A 21,024-nucleotide genomic window follows, 5' to 3' on the forward strand; every position below is an offset into this window, starting at 1 on the left:
CACTCCTCTGCTCCATGACCAAGCTGCTAAAAAGAATTACTCCTGCCTTCTGAACCTGGGGCTGCATCCAAGATGTGGCACTTCAGTAACTAGAGTTCTTTACTCAGCATATGATGAAAGGTAAAATAGAAACAAACAGTAGCAGCTTCATTCCTATGTGAGATGCCCTGTTTGTAATTCTTGTAATAATATACTCAGATAAGGAAATACACCATCCCTGCACACTGTAAATATGGCATCCACTCAAGAATGCACTGCACAACATACCGTGATATGGAAACATGCACTAAAGCCCATACCACATTCAGAATAAAAGAGATATAACATTAGAAAGTGCTGTCAAGCAGGAAAGCAGTCAAAAAAAAAAAAAAAAGGATCAATTTTACCTGCAGTGTGAAGTTGAGAGACTGGAAAAGGCATTCGTGGTTTTCCAGTTGAACAAAGTTGGATACTTCCACAGAATCACCATAGAAAAAGGAAGTAGGAAAGACTTCTCTGAAAGATCAAGAAACATATTTATTAAGTTGTGCCTATCAACAAAATTAAATATATTTGTGGGCTCTGAATCTCACCTCTTGCTTTCTGGCCATGGGAAATTCTATGGAACCATTTTACATTAATCTATTATTTGTGATTTTATTTTCTCTTGACAATACTAGACTACACAAACAGCATCTCAACTGACCAGACTTAATATCCCAGCACTGATTGAAGCAGATTTCTTTTGATTACATCTCTCTTTTTATCTTTTCCTATCACAAAACCTCTTCTCAGGGCCCACGGGCTCTGCCAATGATAATTTATGCAAGTTCTTTAGCTTGTGTAACACAGGAAGTCATTGCACTACCAAGTAAGTCTGAAGCAGTTACTAACAGGATTACTTTCAGTTACATATTCATTAAACTAACATTTCATTTTTATCTACTGTTTACAGAGAATTTCATGAATAAACCCCTCATTAGCTATCACTACCTTTATGAGTTGCAGATGGTTAAAGGGAAGAATAGAGGGGATATGACTTGCTTAGAGCTCCAGTGGCAGAGGCCAAGTTCCCTCAACTACTCTTACCACCTTATTGCAAGGTAAAACACAGTAGGGTTTTATCAGAAAAGACTTGGAAGCACCACACAGTACCCAGAAATCCTAGAGAGGGGGACCAGGAGTGCTTTAAGCATCTCTTGTTCCTCCTCCTAATCTTAGGCTGCTCCACTGGCTGGAAAGGTTCCTGGTGTAATTTCAGACAGACCTCAGTGAGGGTTTGCCTAAACTCTGCTTTGTTCCTTGGCTGTCCTTTTGATCAGAGTATTTTGAGATAGGATTTTAAGCCTGTTTAGTTACATTTCCTTTTTTTCTGGTCTCCTGACCTGCCTCCTGTGCCAGGGATTGCTAGGGCAAGCAGCAGGAGACAAATTTTACTCCTCCCATCCACAGTGTTGTGCCAGAAGGCTCCTCCCAAATGTGGTACAAGCCCTTCAGGGCTATTTATGACGAGGGATGAAGGTTGCTCTTGCAGCCTCAAATGCAGGATAGCTAATAAAATTAAGCTTTAAAAACATACTGTCTGAAAAAGAGTATTACTGGTATTGCCTAGTATTGCCTGGGAATGCTGTACCCTCCAATAAACCAAACTTTCCCCCAGTAGTTGGACATTTCCATGAACTTGAATCAACTAAGCTTTGTCTACAGGAAAGGACAAGATAATCCACACAGCCAGCTGGGTGGGGCTGACAACTTCAGAGACCTTGTGGTTTTAAGAAGCATATTCTGAAGAGAAAGAAAGAAACCCAATCTGTATCAGCGTTTTCTACCTGCAGTATTCTGTAAGCGGGGAGCAGAGAGCTAAAGACACGTTATTTCTTTCATATCTGTAAAGCTGCATAAAATCTGTGTCAAAGCATCAAGAAGCAAGGGATACAGAGTTAAATTTCTACACAATCTGTAACTGTGAAAGCATTCAAGAACTTTCAGAGCATGCTGCTAGGACTGTGTTCTCAGTATAGAGAAGATTTTTGTCCTTGCTAATCGTCTTGTGACATCTGACAGTACTCTTCACTTCTCTGAGCAAGCTCAGACGTATCTTCCACTCATTCTGACTTCTGTGGCAGTAAATAAAGGATTTTATTGCTATGCAATATGAGGGGAAATCAGCTTTATATGGTAAAACCTAGACCTGGACATGAATTTGAGTACACCCAGCCTTTCAGCCAAATCACATGTCAGTGCAGGTAACCTTGTTTCCTCTGTCTCTGTTAACCACTGTCCTCTTCCAGGGACTGGGCATGTGCTATACAAGTAAGTATTTCAGTCAAAGGGTGAGTGATGTTCCTCGGCTGGTATTCAGACGCCTTGCAGACTAGGAAGCAGAGAGAGTGGGAAAGGAGACAGAAGCAGAAGCAAATTCTGATTGTGAAATTAAACAGAAAGGCAAACAGCTAGACTCCACCAAGATCCTTAAAATCCCAGAACATTTGACCCTAACCTTTGGCCTGGTGATTCTTAACCATATCTTTAAAGGGATGCCCTAAGGAACAAGACGCAATTTGCTTTTCCTATTTTTATTTTATTTTAAGGTCCATCATATCCACAAAACCACATGAATTCAAATATAGTCACTAAAATACCTATTATAAATGAGATGACAACTAATCAGTGCTAGCTAGAACAGAGTGAGAAAGAGGTACAGGGCTGGAACGAAAGGAATGACAAATAAAATTCCCAGATAATGAATGAGGTTGTCCTTATTTCCAGACTCTGGGAAACAAGAAAAAAGCAACATTCTCACTACATGTAAACAAAGAGAAAAATTCAGTTTTTCACTCAGAGAGACTGAGATGTTATTGTTAGGACTGTTATTATTTTGTTTTCATTTGATGACTAGTACTTACCCATTGATAGATGAGTCCACTTCATGCATCAGGGGCACTGACAGGGTTAGAGTATTATCATGCAGAGACTCTGTGCGTTCTAGGTTTCCACTGTGCCAGAAAGGAAAAATAAACACACTGTAAAACCACAGCCTTTACAATACAGCTACCATCTCTCTGCTTTGTATTCTGAGCCTCTTCCAGTGATGTTGCCTCTCATTAAGACGCCTCTCAAAGATTGTTACTTCTGTTCATCCCTCTTTGGAGGGGGCACACATACAAGACATGCTTTGCAGCTCCTCCTTTGTGGCTGGGGCATAAGCAAGATCATGCTGACAAATCTATCTTTGAGCAAAGTGCTCAGTTCAAAAGTGCAGAACGACAGCAGCAATCATGCATAGTGGAGAGGAACAAGGATATTTCAAATGCAACTCCAATGGTTGATTTTTTTCCCAGCCTGACTGCACATCAGTTTGGGAGGGATACACACACTTCACAGAGGTTCTTGACACAGTAAATGAAGCTCCCCTTTTATTGTACCTACATTATTTCACAGCACTGTCTCAGTACTGCTATGAGCAACTTTGCATGTAGACCCTCATACTGAACTAGCCATAAACTCTCAGCTGTTCTGCTCCCTCTGCACGTTTTAATTGTCAAAATGAAAGCAGTTCTACTTTGTATCTTCAAAGCCAGTTGCCACCGCTGGTCAAAAGCAGAAGAAGGAAAGAGAAAAGTGAGCAATCATCTCTCATTTAAGTCAGTTTATTTCAGTGTGAATACTTGTGTATTAAGTCCAGAAAAGGTTCCTGAAATGCATGACCAACAGGCAAACTTGTAAATATTCTAATTCTGGTGGTGAGTCTGCTTGGTGGGTGACAGCTTAAAATAAGAATATATTGCATATATTTCTTGTTCCTTCAGCAGTGACTCTGATTGCTTTTGCCTTGGTGTTTATTGGATTTACTCACAAATCTATCTGTTAAAAGATACGATCCTCTTTACTTCAGAACATTATCACTGAGGCAACAGCAGGTAGTAACATCCCAAATGATACCATGCATATGATGAGTTGCTCAGTCAGGTTATGAAAACAGAGCCTGTTGGCTACATACATATGTAGATACAGCTCAGCCTTCTGAGACTGACACATTGGCTATACCGGCTAAACACAGCTATGGCTCAACAAAAGCTTTTCTTCTGAATAGGCTCAGGAAGAGTCCAAAATGGAGATATTTCTCATCTCAAATATCAAAATATTATGCTGAGAAGCAGAATAAGCAAGTAGAATTTAATATAGGGCTCATATGTATGTATTTATCTGTTTAAAAAGAAGCAGTTACTGTAAAAAAAAAAAATGAAAACATAGCTCGGTGAATCTAGCTCCAGCAAAATAGTTCACTCCAGAAAGCAATAGAAGAGTTATGTTTAAAATAAACAAAAAAAAAAATGAAGACCTAGTGTAGTGCTGAGTCTTTGATCTCTCTCTCCCACTACAGAACCAGTCTCTCTTGTTACAGATGCTACTGCCAAATTTGCAGCTACAAGGGACAGGTTAAGTGGCCACTTGAAGTGTAATACTTAGTTTCCCATGACAGCATGGTATAGCTAACAGCTTTTCCATGCCAGACATTTCTGCAGGACTAGCTCCAGTTTTGTGTGGGAACAACGTCCCCACTCATTGCAGTCTAACCACAGTACAACAGACATTTCCCTGTCCATTTCCTTATCACTGACTTTACCCCAGGGCTCCCTGTTAAAGCCCAACAACTTTTGTGGTAGAAACATTTTATTACTCTCATTTGACAGCAATGGAATTGAGCAATTTGCCCAAAGTCATGGAGAAAATGAGGGTAATTCAGCAATGGGAGCTACACTGTTGCTGGAGGTTCAGCTGAATCCTGAACGACACAACTGTCCTCCAGCCCATCCTTCTGAAAGATAGTCTTTTAATCCCTCTGATCATTTGCACTATGTGTACAAACTACTACATATTTATTTGTTCCATCTAAAGGCAGCAACTAACCCTCTTCACTGGTAGTGCACAGAAATCTTGAGGAGTGAGGTTACTGAGGAAAGCCCTGTGCTATCCAAGGCAGGGAAAGGAGAGGTACAGCCTGGAAAATGCTGGTTGGGCAAATGTAAAGCACTCCTGACCTATCTTTGCAATGGCTGGCATTTACATGACAGATCCCAGTACATCTCCCTGACCTAGAGGTATTACAGGGTCATCTGAACACAAGATCAACTTCTCTTCATGGAGAATAAAACTGGTCTAAACGTGCAAGACGTGGTCTTGCCCATCTGATGCGAGGTCTCACTGTCAGCATTTCCTACTGGCACCACATGCTGCAAGATCTTTTTCCCTGCCTACAGCTGTTACAGGAGGGAGAGGATGCTGCCCTACAAGAGCAGTCACTCAGCAACTGCTACATCCCCTCTCTCATCTCCAGCTGGCCTCTGAAGTGTCATCAAAGTGGGGAGGAGAGTTCACACAGGAGATCCTGACTTTGATGTGCCAGGATACGAAGCTGGCCTGTTCACACAGTAAGTGGAAGCAGCAACCAGTCCCACATTCAGCACGTCAGAGCAGCAGTTTATGGCTCAGGTTAATGAAGCTATGCTACAGTTGGTTTCCATAAACACCCAGACACTGCCTGTGACAGAACCATCCCTGGTGTCTGCTTCTTTGTGGCACAGAGCACTTGTCACATCTTTTATTTTGCCCAGGATGAAGTTCCTATGCATGTATCTTAAGGTTACTGGCTAATATTTGGCACCACACTACCTTAATGCCTGCTGCAAATACCTCTGGGACAGTACCCCATTCAGCTGTTTCATGCAGTCTGGCATACCTTCCTAAAGATCCAGAGAGGGGAAAAAATAGACATCAACTTTGGAAACTGTCAGTAAGATCCCTGACCATCTGATGAAAGCATTTTTCTTTTCTGGTTTGCATCCAAGCATGCTTATTTCATTCAAATGCTGGAACAAGTGGATCTGCCTGGTTCTGATCGTCAAGCACAGCTGAACTGAGCTTGACTTACAGCCCAAAGGGAAGGGCACATAAAAACAAGGGCCTTCCAACTGAGAGAGCACAAATTGCTCCTTCAGAAGCACAGCTGCCTGGCAAACAAACCCTACACACAATCCCACCTCATTTTTCAGGAAGGTAAGTCACATGGTTCCTCTGCATTATCAAAATACACACATTTAGCTTCAGCCATTTAACCTTGTTTACTGTACATACATGTGTTATCATATCATGTCACTGCTACCACACAATTGTCAAGCACATGCAATGCACACATCATGCAAGGAAGAATATTCAAGTCATCAGGACGTACAAAGGTTCTCTTACCTTTGGGCAGTGACAAGGAAGGTAAGTGTTTCTTCTTGCCCAGACAGGTGACTTGTGTCAAAGATCACACTGAACTCATACTACACAAAGAAAAAATGGCATTTAGAGACATTGTACTTTGTTTCAAAACATACTTATTCTGAAACTTCATACATATTTTACTGGTCTAGCTGTACAGATGTAGCATATTTTGACACATTTAATAGAGCCTCCTCTACTGTGGAGTAGCTTTTAAATCTAAGGAATTGCTCATCTGTTCAAATACTACAGAATCCAATTTTTCTTTCATTGTGAAAAGGCCTTTATTAGAACTGCCATTCAATGATACTTTTGGAATAGATTATCTGCCAGTGGAAGAGTCTTCTAGTTTAAAGGGATCATTATCCAATCCTACCTCAGCACCAATGTGTACAGTAGTTGCTGGTGAAGCGATCTTTTCAGGGAATAAAGATCATATAGGCATGCACTGACACCCGGAACAACCAACAGTAGCCAAAGCACCATTCAGGCCAATAATCAAACTGGATAAAATCAGGTGCCAATTTTGAATAGAGAACCTACTTTGATGATCCCTGTAGCACTACATTAAAAAAGCTGTTGCATCAAATATTTATGTACCTCCAAAACCCAAGTGAAAGTTTCTGAATTCATGCTAATTTCAATGGCTTACTGAAAAAAAAAAATGGAGGTAACCCAACTATGTTATTCTGAAACAAAACACTGAAATTCTTACATCCCAGGTAATATTTTGCTGTTTTATTTTTTCCACTGTATTTTAAATCTTTTAAAATGTTTCAAAAGACTACGTTCCAACAAATATATGACCTATAACAGAAAATTTCATATAGGGTCATATGCTATGTCAATTCAAACAGAAAGGAGTAATTTTTGAAATTTAAATTTTCTAAAAAGTTTCACATTGATTTTGTTTGGTAATTTTCTTAAGTTATTCCTCTTCTCACCTTCCTGAGTTAGTCATGTGTACAGCTTTATTTAGGGACAGAAAGAATGTAGCTGGATTTGTAAATACTATGAAAGAGTTCATCCTCTACTACCCAAACAAAATCTTCCAAGAAAAAAAAACAACAAGCTACCAGGAAAACATAATACGAAAAAGTTATTACAACATTTTCAATGTCATTCATATGAATGCAGTTGCACTTTAATGTGAAAGTAGGCAAACATAAGAACAGAGTAAGGCAATATAAGTAAGGCAAAATCCTTCCCTATTTTTCTGCAGAGGAAAATTTTAAGGTTTTGGTAGCTACAGCTCTTGCACCATTTTTGAAGAACATTCAATTGCAATGCACAAGGTGTTGCCATTGGATGTATCTGGTGGGAAAGAGTACATCTGCCTTCCCACAACTATGAAAGGCTTCAGTATCTGGGTTAGAACACTACAGAAATTATCAGCCACACACATTTAAGAGAGCAACTGTCTTTCCCGTTACTCCTTGGAGACAAACAGAGGAAGAAACCATCACTCAGCAGATGAAAATATCACAACATTACCCTAGATTTTGATCTCATGAAAGGAAATCCCACACTGCACTTGAGGAAGTCTGATTCCAGCAACTCACAGGCAATGCCCAGCTCCTCCTGTACGAAAATAAAAAAGACCTTGAGATGATGGATTTGAGGAGAATAAGAGAAGGATTACCAAGAAATATCATTGAGATGAAATGATCTTAGAAAACAAAATATTTCCCATTGTATCACTGCTATTCCCAGAAATCTAATACTCCTTGAACAAGGAAAGGCACAATGAGGCATTTCCTGACTCCACCTCAGTAAGATCAGCACTAAGATGTGGACAACCATCTGAACGTTGCTCTAAGAGCCAGACCATGGGGAAATATGGCATGACTAAACTCATTGAAGCCAGTGGACCAGCCCAAAGTTCTTGGATAACTCAGACCATCAGTTATTCCCATTGTTTTTTAAAAGAGCTTTTAAATATTCCAGAATACAGGTTCTCCACATCAGTTTTCCCAGTATCATGAAGACAAAATTGTATTGGGTGACAGTGACCAAATCAGGACAGGCACAGATGCTGGAAAAAACTTCATCTGGTCCTAGTGTTATTCACCGCCCTGATCTCTTTGGTCCACAGGATGAGCTGCAATGATATGGGTACCAACCTTCTTTGATGATACAACGGTGGAATAAATAAATTAGGGAGATGGCCCTCTCCTCAAGATAAGCAATGACAGACTATGAACATTACCCATAATACAAAGGAAAATGTTAGAGCAGCCCTATCCTGCTTGATTGGCGACTCCATTAAACCAATGGAAGTGTTTCTATTGAATAGAAAGTGTTTCACTGTTCCATAAAAAAAAAAAATGTCTGGCTCCAGGTTAGCATGTTCTCATCTCCAGGTTATCACTCTGAATAAGTCCATCACATAAAACTTTAGGGGTAGGATTCAGTTCCACAGTCTGATGTGCACTTTTAAGTGCCTGCACAGGCCTACTTTTCGGTGCCTGCTGTGTGACTTAGATGCTCCCTTCATAGTCAATAGAGCCAGAAAACTGTTCAGCAGGACAAATGTAGATGTTTATTCCAGACTAAACTGAATAGTTATCAAGGCCCTGGTATTGTCTAGATCACCACTGTGGTACTGAAGTATGCAGCTACCACACAAATGCCTGAATTCAGCTATCTGAATCTAGAAATTAACTATATTCTAGACATGTTGCTGGGAATCTCAGAGGTACAGGAGATAGGGTTTATTTGACCTATTTTAGGTACCCAGAGTAGTTTGCAAAGCCCAGGGTCTGCCTCCTTATGCACATCTCCCAAATTGTTTGAGTTCTGCTTTAAACATGTACTTCAAATTAGATATTTGCATGAGTACCATTCACATCTAGAACAAGTATGTGCTAAAGTGGCTTCGTGAACCATGAACTCAGACTAAGCATCTCCAGGAAATGCTTCTCTGGCTTTCACGTTCTGATATGAGCATGGCATTAGTGTTCTACAGACGTAACGTCTTTCCTAACTGCAGTCTTGATCTTTCAACTGCTTTCTGCAATATCTGAAGGACAGAATCTCCTTTAACATCACGGTTCAAATCATGGCACACATTTATAGAAAATTATGTCCCTCACGCTTTCTTCTCTCAGTATTTCACTGGTTTCACATATAAAGAAAGTAATCTAAGGAGAAAATCCACGTATGCTTTGAGATGCCTGATGGCATGAAATTACTCCAGCACCACTCAACAGCCAGAGTTGTGTCCTCCATGTACATTTTCTTTATGGATTTGTTTCCTTGCAATCTTTAGTAGACCTTATTTGCAAAATTACAAAAGTTGGTACTGCCCAGCAAATCAAATATCTATATTCCGTTGTATAAAGCTGCCATTTTCATATTCTGTTTTGGATTTTCTCCTCCATTTAACACATAAAAGCAAAGAAAGCACTTCATGGACGCAGCGTCTCCTTCACTTGCCTCTTCCTCTCAGCTACGCGGGAGGTTCTCCAGCTTTATTCAAGAGATCAAGTGAACACAAACTGAGCAGCTGCATAACCAAATGAAAAATTTCACAGCTGTTTCCTCTGGGAACATTCTCATTTCTGTGTTGTTCCGATGTCCTTTGCTGTCTAACTGTGGGAACCTATGAACTCTCTTTCATCATCTCCCTCTCTCTGCTCATTCAAGAAGGGTTTCTATTTACATAGCTGTCTGGTGGTGACAGTCACCAGACAGACCCAAGAGGTTGTCTCCCCTCCCCAAGCCCGTATCACTTCAGAGATGTCAAGAACAGTAACAGAAAGAACACTCATCTTGATAATGGAAGAAGTACAATTCTTCTTCATTTTGCAAATTGGTAGCTGCCTGCCTTTGCAGTTCTGACAACAGGCAGGCAGATGCCAGTTGTTTATAAGGGCCTGTTAAGGAAGCATCAGGGAACACCGCATTGTGGCTGTTTTTGCTGTTACTGCTTGCAACAGCTTGATAGATGTATTGAGATTGACTTGAAAGACCTTCTGGCTTCATCAGCATACCAACCAGTTTAATGACTAACATTAATAGGACATTATTAATGCTGCAAATTCAAACTGTTCAATGCTAGGAAATAACAGAAGTAAGTTTGCCTGTACCACACTGGTTCAGCCTTCTGCACGTTTCTAAATTCCAGAGTACCTACAAACCTTTTCTATGGACCTATTGCTCTGCGATTAGGATTAAGAAGCTCTGATAATGGGTAAACAATTTGCTTCTCCTTCACTGCTCACTGTCTGGCCTCAGGCTTTATTTGCTGCGTACTGTTCTGGAGAGAGAAAAAAATGTTTGTTTTTTTTTTTTATGGGATTTCCTATGGTGTTCAGCTCTGTAATGCATGGACACTAAGCAAGCATTAAGTTCAGTTTTCAGAAAGCTGACAGACTGGTGCTGCCTTAATAACAAATAGGGAACAGAGGCAGGGGATTCTGGGCTTCCAGAAATTTTGGTGCCACTTCTCACTGATCTGAGGTAACACTTTAAGTGCATGGTGCTTCTCTATGACAATACAGCCTAGCTGAAAAGACGCAGTTTATTGCGTGAGTTTCCCTAGCAGAATTTCTAGTTTGCTTAGAAAACATAGCCAAAGGGAAGCTTCCCTTCCAGTTACAGAGTGTGAAGTTTTATCTGGACAACTTTGTTTTCTTTCTGAAACATTTCACAGTTTTTCATATTTTAAGGAGACTATCAGATAAAGAGTGAGCTAATTAGCCAAATAGCTGTACTATTACTGCATAACAAATAAAGACCCGGGTGTGAGAAACATGAAGCTCAGGCTGGCTCACAGTCTGTTTCTCCAAATCTTTTATCTCAGAAAGAAAAGTTCTTGATAATTATGACAAGAGCAATTAAACAGTCAAGTTTTAACTCCATCATAAGGGGCATATGGGGAAAAACAATTTAACCTAAATTTTATAGCATAATCCTTTCAAATACAATCCTTGAGGTATGTAACCAGGGTTTGATTAGAGATGTAACAAAATGGCCTTACTTCTGGGGTGTTTGTTTTAAAGCATAAATATCACGTGTAGTTTTCAACCAAGTAGTGCAGGAAGCTGGTAATGATCTATATATTAACGTTGTATGGGAGAAACAGCAACCTGGAAATGTTGCTATTTGTTAAATTTAAGACTTAAAGGAGAAGAAATTTCAGTAACGCTTGTGTTCTTCCTGAGTCAGATCCACCTCTCTTGCTGTTTCAAATATTCATCTGGTGTACCACGCAGCCTGCACTGGGAGACATCAGCTTTCTTCTCCAGTGGCATCTCTGGCCAGTACCTGTCTCCGCAGAAGCAGTCTGTTGCTGAACGTGGGGGCTCGGAGTACATCTTACTACTGGCTGACAACACAGGAGTGCTTAGGAGCAATGTCTCCTCATGCTTTGTCCCTAACCCACATGCTACATGCAGTCCAGTCTTTACTGCCCTGAACAGCTCAGCTATATAACCAGAAGAAAGCAAGAGGCTCACAGAATAATCTGCTTAAGACAGGAAAACAAAACATTCAGCTTGGCCTAGAAAGCATTTTAACATGAATAAAGCACTTTAACCACACAGATGGGATGCTAGGATCATTATCCTATATTAGAATAACTCAAGAGCAATATCCTTTTGCTGGCTTCACCTAGCTGATTATCTAGGGATATAACACATGGAACAACCCAAAATTTTGCTCTTTCCCTATCACAGAGGTTGTAACTGGACTGCAAGAGAACCTCACATTTCCCAGGCCACAAAAGGTAGATTATCACTAAGAAAATAGCTTGTCAGTACTAGAACAGGTTGTACCAAGCCAGTCTTTGACTGCATGCATCTTAGCATTTAGAAAGATTGTCTTCCCTTGATGTTTGATGGGCGTAATGTTCTCAGGATACGAAGATAGGACCAGCACCAGCTGGAGCACAAGACCAGAGTATTTTAGGTATGATCCTGAAGAAGACCACTTACGAGACCCAAACACTGCTCAAAGACAGCTGCTGTTTGTCCCCACTCCTCCTGAGACTTTTTTTTTAAATAAGATTTCTTAAATATTGTTTACTTTGACCTCAAAGTGTCGTTTTCAACTTGGTTAACTGCCAAATCTAAGACTTAAGAAAAAGGAAAAGAGAATGTCTTATGAAAAAAATAAAAGGGAGCAAAATAGGCTGCCTGGCTCTGGATAAAACACAGTGACAGGTTAGAGGCTTGCCTCTGGGAAGAGTCTTCATGCTGACATACCAACACAGGACATTGCTCCTTGTTGTGCTCCCCCTTCCTGAATGCCAGTGACCAGAAACAAACACTGTACATGAAGTGGAACAAGGAAGGGCACTGAACCTTCTTCAGCTTCAATTCAACTAGCAGTTTTAAAATCGAATCACAAATGTATTTTTCCCCTACAAATCTCGCATAGCTGGTATGTGGTGACTTAGTCATCAGCTGATACAACCTGAACCTCCTCTGCCTCATTCATGTCCAAACAAAAAGCTTCAACCTCAGAGGAAAAAATTTTCTGCTTCCCTCAGCCTGACCTGGAAGTTCCTATAAAACACATTATCCTGGTTTTCTTTTTCCCATCCTTAGGGTTATTCATTTCTTCCCCAAAGACAGAACAACCCTCCTCTGAACTGAGGTCGCCCCCCACCCGGAGTCATCAGCACACTGCTTTGACCTGCTCCCACTGCTCATCCCCACCCACAACTGGTTGCAAGCCTGATACCTCAAGCAAGCCCTCAAGTAATCATCCCCAGCCCATTGGTTCCCCTTCAACACCGTCTGCTACCAAGCTCTTATCTATTTGACAACTCTTCTACCAAATTATGACTATCAGCAAAAGCAAACAAATATAAAAGTATAGGCCACTTGTGCTGTAATTTGCACTCACCAGTGCTCTCACAGGAAAGGTGTGAATTCAACCATCCTAACACCCATTTATTGCCTGTCAGATCTCTGTTTTTTAAGAATACGAGCTACTACTAGATAGTGCATCTTCAGTGTCAGCATGAAGCTGCACTAGAACAGTACTCAACTTGTAGAATTTAGCAAAATGATGTCATGGATACAACTTTTTTTTTTTTGTAATAAAATCATACCAGACAGTCAAGAGAAAGTTATATTAATTCCTGCACTGATGGTGAGTTGGGTACTGCTCTGAATACTGTTGGTTATCCGTGCCAGAAATGACCTAATCCTGTTAAACAGTCTTCTGATTCACTGTTATTTTTGAATGGATTAAAATCACTAATAAAAAGCACTGAAAATATTTTTGTTGCAGAATTGTTAGGATAAACTGTATAATTTTTGGCAGAAAAACAAAACAGAACAAAACATCAGACTTGCTAGATATTACATCTAAGAACAGATTACTTCTCTCTTTCCTCAGTTATATTCAAATTAAAGCTTTTGTTGTTGTTTAGATGATAAAATGTCTCCCCTGCAAATCCTGGCTGCTAGCACATATGCTTTGGAACAGAGAAGAAAATGTCCTGGAAGCCTTGATGACATGTTGGCAGAACACCCCTGTTTTGAAGATATTGAGAATTTCTTTTACTTGTTAGGTTTTTTCATCCTGCTGCACGTTTTCCAATGGGTAAAAAGGAAAAGTGTCAAGAGCAAGTACTGAGAAACCCTGCACTTGTTGCTGGAGAACATGCTCTTGGTTGTTTCTGCTTTTCCTGTTCTGTAACACCTGTCTGTCTGAGAAACACCAAACCTGACACCACAGGGCACCACCTATCCTCACCTGAGAGGTCCTACAAGTGCACTAAGGAAGGCTAGTTACACTGTCTACTTCATGCTGTGTTAAATCCCCAAAATTAGATACTTTAAGTCTACCCAGTACAGACTCTCCAGTATATAGACTTCACAACTAGTTCTCCCCACTAGTTATTTGGAAATTCAGGGTATCTGACCTGCACATTAAAGGTAGAGGCTTTTATCAGACACTAGGTAAAACAGAGTTTAGTGAAATAATTTAGCTAAATTTGTACATTTTTTTTTTCTATATTCATCATGGACTCTTGTCGTATAGCACATACTTGTATCTCAGCAATTTCAACTTACAAATTAGAATTTTTGGTGAATAGGGACACTTTCCTAAATGAGAGATTAAACGAACATCTGGATGTTTTGTTCCACCCCAACAGGACAATTATATAAACCTGACCTGCATTTTGTGAGCTTCTCACCTTAGGGAGATATCACTGAACACATGTATGTTCACAGCTGGTACCTGCTTCTGTGCACTGAGCTAGCAAACATGGGTAGCACTAACAGCTCTCAGGTCAGGAACCTAAAATAAACGATCACTTCTCTGATGATATTTGGGATGGCCTCCTCAAATTACTGTTCATAATCTCAGTGTAAGCCCTTCAGCTGTACTTCAGTAACTTCCCCCCACTGTGGCTTTCCCTAGGGTTCTGAGAGAATAATTTTTATTTTGATCCTACCCTTTGCTCTCCCTGCCTCACAATCCTCTTAATGCCTTCACTGAAGCTTCAAGGATATGAAGATTAGTAAACTCACTCAATAGCCACCTGAGTATACTGATTTAGTTCCCTTCCACAGCAACAGAGGTCACCAAAGAATGTGGGTCACAGTTACATGCACATACAGAGCAATTAGGAAAGCTTCAGCTCCTGAAAGCTTGGGGATTTTTTCAATACAAATACTGGCCTAGGTTGAGTTTCCCTATGACTGTAAGCAAGCGCAGCTCAAGTAATTTCATCTTGCAGGTCCTTTCTTGTGCAAATAACAGGATGGATTTTCTAATACAATTCCATAGATAACATGCTTGCCTCCAAAATGGTGCTTTGCTGGGTATTTTAAAACTGCAGGAACACAAAGAGGATCAGTGGTATTGTAAACAGAGAACTCTTCCTGACGCTACACAATAATTCAAGTAGAAGACATCTGTTATGACTGAAATGGTGACATTTAGAAATCTCAGGACCTCACAGACTGAGGCTGGTGTTTTGGGAGTTTGGTTCTCTTTTTTCTAGCTGGGAATGCCACGGGACTTTTTGTGAGCTCCAAGCATGTGTGTGACCTGGCAAAAAGAAGACCCTATTGCTGACAGCAGCTTTGAAGATGGACTGCAGTGGTCCAGCACAGGTGACCATGTCTTTAAAAGCCATCGAAGATCTAGGAAAAATTCTCATGTACATTTCAGTGAGTTTTGCTCTCAGAACAAAAGTCTCATGAGTTTTATTCAATTTCTTGACGTGGTATATTTAGCTACTTCAAACTTCTGAATCTCATGTTCAGAAGCTCTTGGGTACATTTCTCTACTTGCCAACGCAAATTGGGTGACAAGGAACCACAGAAAAGAATTAATTTATTTCCATCATGAGTTTTGTTTTAAGATGGATTTTATTCCTTCATCATAACAGCTCTGTAGCCCCAGCTTCACAGGTTTCTTCTGCTGTGTTTTCCAAACATTGGTGGAATGCAATCAACAATGTGAATAATGTGAAGGGCAATCCAGTGATAAATTAGCAGCAATGGCAACTATCATGTGAAAGTTATTCTAAGTCAGTACCTGCTAGGAAAAGTATTATAGAGAAGGAAACACAGATTCAGTAGGGACTTGCTCACCTAGATGTTAGCCTTACGATGTTTATTTAGTCTCCTGAATATAATGATTGAAAAATATTGGATATCCAATCAAATTACATGATGGAATAAAAATACCATGTGTTCTGCAAGGGTCTGTTTTGAAAGGCATCACAGGGCCTAAACGTTTTCCTTCACTTTTGAGCATTGGGATATTATCCCAACAAACTAAGCCAGCAAACGTGAGGTGTCATACATAAATTCTGTAGCTCCACAAACTGCTGTTTCATTGGCAAAGAGCACTGTCCATGCCAGTGCTCACATGAGCAAGCAAAACTGCATACCCCAAGTATACTGACACACACGCAACCAAACACACACAAAAAGATTTGGGGAACCAGGGTGGCTGGTCTTGTAATTTTGATAATGAATCTATCCTTTAATTCATTATCAAAAAATAAGCTTGAAAGGTGATGGGGAACCTCTTTTTTCTCTAGTTCTCTTCATGAAACAACAAAATTATTTGGCATCAGAGAGAGATTTTCTGTCCTATTCCATGATCTCATTAGTAAATGCTGTAGGCACACCCCACCCCCAAGCCCAGCAAGCCTGGCTTCAAACATCTTGGATTTGCTGCTTATTTTGTGAAAACAACTATTTCTATGTAATTAATTAGAGCATCCCTCCTCTTCCTTCCCCACCCTTGACAGAATCTATTTATAGACCATGAGATCACCAATCCCAACCAACACAGCAAATCTTTGAGGAAGGAAGGAGAGAAAAACAAAAGCTTTTCTATTTGCTGGATATTTTCAGCATTCTTATTTTTCTTTCTTTCTCTCATAACATTTATCTTAACCAGAGAAAAGCTAGCATAGCAGATTTTTAAAGCACATCATCTCAGAAACCTAAGCAGCACCAGAAATTGGTCACTCAGCTCATGTAGGTGATTAAGTCCCCAAACACGTTTTTGAACAGGTCAATTAAAAACAGTTGTAGTTTTGCAGCTCCTACCTTTTAAGGGACCTGTAGGGCAGGTGGTGAAGTTGTAAGGAGAAAGGGAGGTTTGGTGCCACTCCAAGAATTTTCATCTCCTTTGCCAGCACACAAATTCACATTTTCAACAGACCAACTGGACTTGCATCAGCTTCCAGTGTACTACACAAGCTAAACCCTTCTCTCTCTCTCTTTTTTTTTTTTTTTTTTAAACTTCGGATGAGTACTGTTGATCTTAGTTAATCAACAAAAAGGAAAAAAACAAGCCAGGGAACATCACCAAGATCCTCTGTCCCCCTACAGCTAGTAGGTCAGTTGTCCCTCATTCATTGTGAGGTTGACTACATTTCAGCCATGCTGCTCCTAACCTCTTTTTGTATGTGTTAATGTACAGCTATATTTACTCCAGTAGCAGAGTGGGAACAGCTTAAAGGTCAGGCTTCAACCTGCCCACTCAACAATGTTCATCCCGTGGAGCATCCTTGGACATGAGCTGGATGTTATTAGTAATATAAGGAATGCCATTTAAATTTGGGCACAATGGGACATATGACTAAGTCATGTAGAGATTGTTATCTAGGATAAACTGACAAAAAGCCCCCAACGTATAGGATATCATGCCCCAACCACTTACAGCAGTGGGTGACCAGTGCCCACAGAGGAATCATCCAGGTGAACTGGAGACACTGGACTTTCCCTGGGATCTCTTTACTATATCTCAAAAAAGCTTGGAATAGAGATGAGAGCCTTATTCTTGCTTTTATACTCTTTCACAGACAGTGGTATGAAAGCAGTCACGGCAGAAAATACTTCTCACCAGAGCAAATATGTATTTTTTGGAACATAGTTGTTAATGACAAGTGCGCATTTCTGAGGCCACCTCCCCTGCCCCCCCTCCCAGCAGAAATTATCATCTTAGAAGTGACATCATTGCTGACATCACCAATTCAGGAACACGTGCTGGGGTTCTGGCCCGTGTAGCTACATACACACTCCGGGGAACATGCATTACCTCAGACTTGGCACTCGCACCTCTTTTCTCAGCACAGGGTCTGCCGGTCCAGTCGGGATAATCTCAGGCTCCTGAAAACCTCTCTAAGTCCTGAACACAACCCAAAACAAATGTTTTCCCAGGGCCAGAAAGTTCAAGCTGCCTTTCCTCCCTATCTCCACATGGCTCTAACACTTCCTAGTTCCTGCTGGGAGGGCAACCACCTGAGCTGAAAAGGTGTTAGGGAGACAGACTTGCAGGGGCCAGCAGCTACCTTGACTGGAGGCACTAGAAATGTCGAGAGGAAACCTCCTGTCGTGCAATTTCACAGGCATTTTGCTGATTTGAGGCTTTGGAGGACCATGTAGGGGTTTGAGAGCTTACCCCAGCCACTTCCTGCAAAAGCTCCTTGCTTTTAATACTCAGCTCGGGGGGCTTTGGGTGCAACATGTCTGCTCAGCAGAAGAAAGATCCTGGAAATGTTGGAGTAAGATCAGTATCAGTCCCAGTGGCAGCTCATTCATTCTCGACCAAAAAAAGGAAGAGTGTTCTTTTTACAGGAAGGATTTAGATGTCCTTCATGGTATATAAGAAAAAAAAAAACACACAAAACAAAACATCTTAAGCAGGTCCTGGCAGGGAGCACGGCTTGCATTTGGACTCCCTTTTATTTTCTCCATCTTGCAAATCAATCTTTTCTTTTGTCCTTCCTTCCTTTAAAGGATGATAAGCAATGACAAGGTAGTTCTAACAAGACAACTTCATTTAATGCTGTATTGTCATTAGCCGTTCCTCAAAAGCAGCCTTTTTGGTTCATTGTGTCACTTCCCCCCCTTTAGAGAAAAAAGAAAGCAGAGATAACAGGGCTGCCTGCCTGTAGGAAGGGACAGTTAATGACACTCCACAATTAAAAGCTGCTAAAAATGCAAAGTGGTGAAGCATCAAGCCTGGAACACAAGACAGTTTTGTGAGCTTAATTTATGTACTAAATAACGTAATTCATGTCCATTGTGACCAAGAAATTAATATCTAAGCCTGTGTGAACTCAAGTTTAATAAAAACAAACAAAACTCATTCTGGTGATCCAGTTTTCACCTGTCCTTTGTAATCCTCACTAAAGAATCAGGCTTGTAACTTCTATTAAGACACAAATGCCTTTCACATAACGAGTGCTTTTTATAGTGGAACATGTAATTATTGCTTGAAATAGAAAGAGAAACGATTCATTGCTTGGAACTTGCTAGCTAAAACAATAAACAGGCCCCTCTGCTAGGGGCATGCAGCATGCAGCACTGCAAAAGTATGTACAGGCAGTGGGGAAAAAGGGCTGAGAAAAAAGCTAACATCAAACCTCATTTGAGGCTTTCTGTTAATGGCTTTGCTCACGCTATTTTCCAGCTGAGGGAGACAGACATATACAGTGGTTTCAAACTGGGATTAACCCATTGGCTCCACTCATATGACCATGAACTAATTATTTTTTATTTCCTCTGACATATGCAGTTAGAATGAGAAATGGCAGAAAGGCATGTCATAATTGTATCAAAGCTAGTAAGATGCTACACCGTGCGTGCCAGATAGCTCCATATATAAAATGATCAGACCCTGCACATATTTCCAAAATATTTGCTGCTCCTATAGCTATACTCCTCGCCCTATAAATATATAGGAACATATTTATGGCTGTATTAAGAAAAAAAAAATCTCAAGAGTAATTTCAGAAGGGTAATAATAAAGCTAAGCGTTCTTTTTCCTCCTAAACTGACACAAAAAAAGAATCTTTCTTTCCAAAGAACTGACACAACTGGAAACACCAATCATTCAACCTGAAGAAGTTGTCTACAGAAACTGTCCTGAGTTCTTCCCAACCAAAACATCCTCTGTGCACCTGAAATCCCATGAATGCCACCAATGAACACATTTAAAGAGATAAGGGGACAGGAAGTGGCAAGGGGGACCTCTCTTCTCTTTGTGTAAGAACTGCTAGACTATTCTGCCTTAGCTTGCAGAAGGATTGTCCCTAGAAGGATTATGTCCCGTTATATCCCTAGAAGGATTGGGGACATAAAGGGTGCCTTTGTTGACCTAGTGTTGTTAGAAGTATTTATACTTCAACCTATTCATATTGTACCATTTTTTGAACAAATTCAAGTATCTTTCACACACACACACATTGCCCCATTCATTAACAAGGCACAAAGTGAAATAAAAAGTTAACTGTGTCTTTGCAGCCAAGCAAAAGAAACTATTTCCTAGAACCAAAACCAATAACACACACATACACACCACAAATGACCCTAACACAGCCACTTTACCACAGGTATTTTGTGCCCCACAGGTTATTACCATCAGTAGATATAATCACTGAGGAGCCAAATATGTGCAATGTGCAAGTTACATGTACATTTGCAGAGACTTTTCAGTAGATTTTTATAAATGCCATTTACTTTTCCATGAGCTTTCCAGCTCAGTATTGGAAAGAAGAGCAACTACCACTTCTAATGTGAACTCTAATCACACAGATCATTTAATGTTCTTATCTTTCAGGGCTATTAAGATAAGCTTCTTAACAGCAGTGCATTCTCATGCATATGAGTGCATGCTCTTCAATACCTCAGACAAAAGTCAGAGACAGGGAAGCTGTTCAGAGGAGAAAAGGGTCTGCGGTGAGCTGTCCTTCATCCTGACTACACATGTAGATGTACGTACATATATGTGCACACATCTCACTACTAAATCATGGTTGCATGTTAAGAGGAGAGTTGTTTTTCATTATTACAGATAACCCATGGGCTGTAACATTATTCTATAGTAATGAACGGAAGTTCAAAACATGTTTCTCAAAATTAAAAGCAGAAAAAAAATCAGGTGGCAGAAACCAAAGAATCAACATTAATTTCCTAGTGATATTTCTGAAAGCACAGATAATATATGCTCACGTGTAAGACAACCTCCTATATGTAAGCTGTGAATTATTCTGAATATTAGCATATTCCCCTGCAATACAGCTATTCCCTCATAGTGTTATTAATGAAAAGCTTAAATTCAGAACAAGGTCAGGAAAGAAATTCAAATGTCATCACCTCCACATAGTTTAATGGAAAAACAAATGGAAAAGCTCACTACTAAAAAAAAAGTTAAAACAGACTATGATGAAGCAAAAAAAAAAAAAAATCAAGCTTTTTTCACCTTCTTCCCCAGCGGTAATTCTCAAGGGTAAAGAATACTATTAATGGAATAACAATAATAATGAGTTTGGCACTGTATATT

General features: G+C 40.2%; 1 protein-coding gene across 4 annotated transcripts in view; it reads right to left on the reverse strand.

Moving 5' to 3' along the window:
* The window catches only part of ITGA9 (integrin subunit alpha 9), a 217,515-nt gene that overhangs the window by 48,684 nt on the left and 147,807 nt on the right, over window positions 1-21,024 (reverse strand). For all 4 annotated transcript variants that reach the window (XM_083824914.1, XM_083824915.1, XM_083824916.1 and 1 more), the window contains exons 19-22: window positions 7,738-7,824; window positions 6,226-6,305; window positions 2,886-2,975; window positions 387-495 (exon numbers count right to left, since the gene is read on the reverse strand). In XM_083824914.1, coding sequence (XP_083681040.1) covers window positions 387-495; window positions 2,886-2,975; window positions 6,226-6,305; window positions 7,738-7,824 — 366 coding nt within the window. The remainder of the gene's footprint in view (window positions 1-386; window positions 496-2,885; window positions 2,976-6,225; window positions 6,306-7,737; window positions 7,825-21,024) is intronic.

The sequence above is a fragment of the Anser anser genome, assembly GCF_964211835.1.
Source record: "Anser anser genome assembly, chromosome: 2".
In the NCBI taxonomy this organism is placed as follows: Eukaryota; Metazoa; Chordata; class Aves; order Anseriformes; family Anatidae; genus Anser; species Anser anser.